A 5,875-nucleotide genomic window follows, 5' to 3' on the forward strand; every position below is an offset into this window, starting at 1 on the left:
CCTGCTGAAGCAAGGTATTCATATCATGAAATACCCATCACAAAAAATAAAACCCAATCCAAACAGTGCCCAGACGTCTGAACACCCACATCACACCTCAGTTCTTATTCCAAAACTCCTTTAGAGGAGAAAGGCTGGAACTATTTAAATGACCCAGAGGAGTTTAGATTTAGCTCACTGCTTTCCAGTATCTTATACCTCATCTCAGAATGAAATCAGCCATAAGAGCAGGGAAGACTGCCTCTGCTGTATTTTAGCACCTTACATGCCATCACAAAGGCACTTTACATCATCTCCTGATGTATCGATGAGGAATACCATGCAGAGTAATGCCACACGTGGCAGTTACTATGACTTACCTGAGAGATCAGGGGGATGATAGTCTTCCCAGCATGGCCACCAATAACTGGAACACTTACTCGAGCTGGGTCTAAGCCCTAAGGGAAATATTAAACATTCCAGCTTCTGAAGCACACAGACAAGAAAAACATTTAAAAACACTATGCTTCATTTTCTGCCCTGAGTATTTGGACACATCCATAACCCAGTGCTACATGGGGCAGGAGTTTCAGAGGCAGCTACACTCCAGGGGCAAAGCCAGACCTACAGAGCTGAACTCCAGGTTACTCCAGTAACTTCAGCCAGTTACAGGATATTATTAAAGCAAGTTCAGATAAATAGCAGCACAAGTACAAACTCCACCAGGGCTATTAAGAGCAGTAACCTGTTACACCTCCCGATACTTTGCAGAATATCCTGTAACATGCAGCGCAGATAGTTTGACTTGCAAACACATACTACAATTCAACCCTCTCCTCTGGTTGCACCAGCAGGGTTGAAAATGCCAACAGAATTAAGGCAAACGTGTAGCTCACTCACAGGGGACAGCTATGAAAAGGAAAGGTCAAAGTCTCTTGAACCACATTTTGCAAGAAACCCTACCCCTGGGCTCCTCTAGAGAACGGGAACAGGGAATCACCGCCTCTGCCTCTAGCTCCACAGAAATCTGAGCTCCTTTGGCTCTCTGCAGTGATTTTAAAAGCATTTTTGATAGATCTGATGACCAAAGCAGGCAATATCCTTGCCCCAGCATCTATTACTATGACCTACCTTTAGTTCAGCCACAAAAGTATTTGCTCTGACAATGTCCAGCGTTGTAACACCAAAGATTCTGTTGGGATTATACACACCGTGCTTCTTGAAGACTTCTGAAGTGATTGGGATAGTTGAATTTACCTATAAGCAACAACAGGCAAGCATTCATTAAAACCAGCATAATAATGAAGCCAATGCATGAACTGAACAGGCCAGTAAACAACCTCAAGTATACTTCCAACTTGAAATCAACTGTAGCCAATTACTTTAATTCCTAAATTGAAGAGCAATTTACAGTCACGCTGGAATAAAAATCACCCATTTGAAATAACCATTAAGACAATAAATTGGTTCATTCACATTACAAAGGCTCCTCCCTTGTTAGCTAAGACTTCTATTCCAGTTAATACTGGAATACGTGTATTACAACCATAGTCATAGAGATGTTGAGATATTAAGCACTTTTATATCAAAGCTCCCTCCGACTTAAATATAGCCCAAGAAAAATGGATTAGTAGAACCAGGCTTTTCATTCTTTCCTGCAAATACCCTGAAGACCTTAAAGATACTGGTCAAAACCAATAGGAGCTCAGATTACTCTAGTATTCTCAGTCTGGATTTTTTTTTTTCCTAAACATTTTCAAGGTCTCCAGAAAATGCTTACCGGGTTAGAAATAATGCAGATCATGGCTTCTGGACAGTGCTTTGCACAGGCAGTGGTCAAAGTAGCAACAATGCTAGCATTGGTGTTGAACAGGTCATCACGGGTCATACCTAAAACGCATCCAGTACAGTATTTTATCATCATCAACACATACATATATCTTAAGGGCGGAAGTCAAGGGGACGGAAGCAGTCTGTTTGCAGTGGTGTCCAGCGACAGGACTAGGGGCAATGGATGCAAACTGAAACACGAGAGGTTTCAGTTGAATATGAGGAAGAACTTCTTCACTCTGAGGGTGGCAGAGCACTGGAACAGGCTGCCCAGGGAGGTTGTGGAGTCTCCTTCTCTGGAGATATTCAAAGCCCGCCTGGATGAAGTCCTGTGTAGCATGCTCTAGGTGAGCCTGCTTTAGCAGGGGGGTTGGACTAGATGATCTCCTGAGGTCCCTTCCAACCCTTACGATTCTGTGATTCTGTGATTTTAAGTTACCCATAGTCTACTCATTAATGGGCAAGCAACCCAATCAAAAAACAATATTCTGCTCTGGACAGAGATACGTCAGCTTCTGGTTTCATTAGATCAAGAGAAAACTCTCCAGCTGCAGTAATGAACTAGCTCCAAAGGTAACTCCTCTCGCTAATAAAAGATTGCTGCACTTTCAAATAGATCAACCCTTGTCAGGAGCAACCAGCCCAGCTGTCAATTGTCTGAACATGTTTCACCTAGGCAGCTTGAAAAGTATGGTGTGACCATAACGACCCACACCCGTGTGTCAGTGGTGCTCAGAGCAGCGTAACCATTCCTGAAATGAATTCTCCTCCCGCTCTGCAGTCACCTCCACAGCTACAGTTTGAAGGCCAACTGCTCTGTGCAAAATATCACTAGCTGCGTTAAGTGCCACCTCTCATTTCTGTTGCAGCAACTACTTTAACCTTGAAAAATGAAGAATTGGGAAGCACTAGGCATTAAAGTCCAGAATTTTGTTACATTCCCAATAGGATACTGAAAAACAGAGCAGAAACGGAGCAGGCCAGAGACATTCTAGGAAGGCTTAACAGCATTCATTCAGAGATACCCAGAGAAGTTATCATATAATTAATGCAAAACAAATGGATTATTTCTATTCTGCTGAGAAATTAAACATAGAACCTTTTTTTTTTTTACTGGAGCATTGCTCTGGGCAGGAAACATTAAGGGAGATTCAGGATCGCTTGCATGAAAAGTCTTTGCACCTCACCCCTACATGGGAACTCCAGAGATCAGTTCTGCCCATTTTACAAGGGACAATTTAAGGCAGAGGCTAAATGAGTTGCCCGATACCACAACAACCTCTAGGTCAGTGTCATTAACAGACCGCTTACATCCCAAGCCAAGACTACCATAAAGCACCAGACACAGCTCTATTTGAATAACAGGACCGCAGAGATACACTTCAATGAAGCCCCAGGGCTTTTTAACAAAGCGAACATACCAGGTTTTCTAGGGACTCCCGCAGGAATAACTACAACATTACAGCCCTTCAGACATTCTGGCAACTGCTCAGGTCCCAGGAAGCCTGAAATGGAAGATATTCAGACATTATGTTTTTGCCAGTTATTAAATATCTTGACACTCTGAAGTACAAAATTACATGCCCAGAGGCACACAATTCCTTTTTTAATTTAGCCTTCAATTCAGACTTATGCTGAAAAGCAAAGAAATACAATTATGGATGGATCCTATTTGATGTTTTATCCTTGTTTCAAAGCTTACAGAAGGAAAGTGGTGGGAACCTCACATTCATCTGTTTTGAAAACCCATACTTCCTTCCGCTATGTGTATTTACTCTCCAAAAAACCCTAGCTTGGCACTACAGTCAGTGCCCCCAAAGAACTGCAGATAGGCACATTCAAGTAAAATGTAACCTCTTGGTGATGTTTAGAAAAAATGAAGATCAGCAGATTAAGTTTTGATTTCATCACAACTTGACAGCTGTCCCTTCACAAAAGCAGCACGCAGAATTCATGTGGGCACCTAGGGAATGTTAATTCTATTTGCAGTCAAACTTAAATTCAGTGGTCAGGCATTTTACCAAGACGATTTTACTGAATGTTTCCTGCCAGTTATTAGGAACTCCCCTTCAACAGTGCAACCACAGACTGTTCTCACAACCATACATATCAATCTAATCAGGTAAACCTTAACTAGCCATGCACTTCTTGAGAATAAGCTACTTAAATTGATATTAGGCTTCACGATCATGTGAAGATTCCCCTTCACAAGCACAGCAATGGGCACCTCCAAGCGGCAGAGACACCCAAGGACCCCTTCAGAGCACAGATTGTCTCCAGCAGCTCGCAGTACCTTTAACATTCGATCTTGTCTCGATGTGGCTGAGGTCAGCTGCAACGCCTGGAGTGTGAGCAATATCATAGAGGCTGAGCCTGCTCACCAGCGGGCTGTTCTTCAGGAGAAGGGAGAGAGGCTGGCCAATGCCTCCTGAGGCCCCCAGCACTGCTACCTTGGCATTGTTCTGAGGAAAAAAGAAGACAAGCACACTGAAGAGATGTTTTGGTAGTTCCTGCAGCAGTGACCTTGGGGATTTCACCACGCTTTCTTTACTTTTAGTCCTATTTCTCAATTTTTTTATCAAGCACTATGCAAACTTGATTGCCTAAGCCCATAGTAAGCGATCATCACAACAGCCTCCCAAAGATCCTTGAGGTTTATTGGTAGGACAAGTTAGAGGAAAAAGTTCTTTTGCAATCTGAAGCTCAAAAGGGAAGCAAAGCTGGGCAAAGAAACCAAAAGGATCATCTTTATTCAGATGGAAACATCTCCCTCAGGCTAATGCCTGCTACCCTGTGAACCTAGGTCTGACTTAGGGTGAAACCTATTGTGCAGTTTTTCTAGTTTTCCTTGTCGTATCAAAAAATATGCCTTTTCACTTGGCAAATCAATACATTTAATGGACTACAGTAAATGTAATAAACATTGTACCTATATGAAGCAAATGTATATGTCTGAAATTCAAAATAGCACCTGCAAGCTGCCTCAAGGTTGAGGCCTGAGAACATTAAGTGACTGTAATTTCCAGCTCTCATCACGTGTGGCTGAGAATCAAGTAAAATCAACTCTGCTTTGTTGCCCTGGTGAACAAATTTTACTCTAACATGTTCCCTGGAAGAAAGTTATTTCTCTCAAAAATGCCTGTGCTCCTGTTTGTAGAGAAAGTGTTGCTAGATGAGAGGAAAGCTACTTTAAAAGACCAGAAGAATCTTAAAATGTAATGGTCCACCAAAGCAACGGAGAACCAGAGGCTGCTGCAGAGATGTAACGTGTTAATACAGCTATCACCGATCAGGACGTTCACTATCACACTGTCTTACCAGATAAAGTCATAAGAGCTCCAAGTCCCCACATGAACAACTTAATTATTATGCCACGACAAGAAATAATCTACCCAGAAGCTCGAGCAGCCTAATCTCAGCTCAGTTTTTTTGCTACTGCAACAAATGTAATTTAACATAAAACTCTCCAAGGAGAAGCAAAGTCTAGCATTAGTCACTGCTATGCCCCATATTTATGACTAAACCGATACCATGAATCAAAACCTCACTACTGATAAATAGAATTCCTATCAAAATAATTACACAACCCCCTCTTGTAAAGCGTATCTTTATAGCTACAATAATCATTCTGTCGTATGCCACTGGGAACTATTTACTTTAGAAGAGAGAGAACGGTCTCCATCTACCTACCCCAAAGCAGCAGGCCCCTCCTGGTATCAAGAGCCCTGCACAACGGATTCCAGCATATTAAGGATTATTGTTAACCCCCCCACACACCCCGCCAGCTTTAATCCCTAACACGTTTTGAGAGCCAGGGCGCATTTTCAGGAGAGGAAGGAAGCAGCCAGCAGGCTTGTGTATCAGCCCTTACACACCACCAGAAGGAGAAGTTCACCTAGAACGAATAGATTTGGCCACCGGGTTTACACCCGCGGGGAGGAAGGCGTCAGCTCCTCGGCTGAGGGACGCCCGGCAGCGCGGGGGCTGCACCGGGCAGAGGCTCAGCGCCAACCCCAGCACCCCCAGAGCCGGCCCCCCTGCTCAGCTCCCTCACGGCTCTCCCGCT

At 43.4% G+C, this 5,875-nt stretch overlaps 2 protein-coding genes across 2 annotated transcripts in view; one reads left to right on the forward strand and one right to left on the reverse strand.

The window, feature by feature from the left end:
• The window catches only part of MDH2 (malate dehydrogenase 2), a 7,325-nt gene extending 2,903 nt beyond the window's left edge, over positions 1 to 4,422 (reverse strand). Inside the window, exons 1-6 of the mRNA XM_035900536.1 lie at positions 4,405 to 4,422; positions 4,103 to 4,271; positions 3,231 to 3,314; positions 1,760 to 1,869; positions 1,111 to 1,236; positions 360 to 437 (exon numbers count right to left, since the gene is read on the reverse strand). Coding sequence (XP_035756429.1) covers positions 360 to 437; positions 1,111 to 1,236; positions 1,760 to 1,869; positions 3,231 to 3,314; positions 4,103 to 4,271; positions 4,405 to 4,422 — 585 coding nt within the window. The remainder of the gene's footprint in view (positions 1 to 359; positions 438 to 1,110; positions 1,237 to 1,759; positions 1,870 to 3,230; positions 3,315 to 4,102; positions 4,272 to 4,404) is intronic.
• Positions 4,423 to 4,742: 320 nt separating this feature from the next.
• The window catches only part of STYXL1 (serine/threonine/tyrosine interacting like 1), an 11,606-nt gene continuing 10,473 nt past the window's right edge, over positions 4,743 to 5,875 (forward strand). Inside the window, exon 1 of the mRNA XM_035900537.1 lies at positions 4,743 to 4,797. Within this exon, the coding sequence (XP_035756430.1) occupies positions 4,743 to 4,797 (55 nt within the window). The remainder of the gene's footprint in view (positions 4,798 to 5,875) is intronic.

The sequence above is a fragment of the Egretta garzetta genome, unplaced genomic scaffold (assembly GCF_000687185.1).
Source record: "Egretta garzetta isolate BGI_Z169 unplaced genomic scaffold, ASM68718v1 scaffold108, whole genome shotgun sequence".
In the NCBI taxonomy this organism is placed as follows: domain Eukaryota; kingdom Metazoa; phylum Chordata; class Aves; order Pelecaniformes; family Ardeidae; genus Egretta; species Egretta garzetta.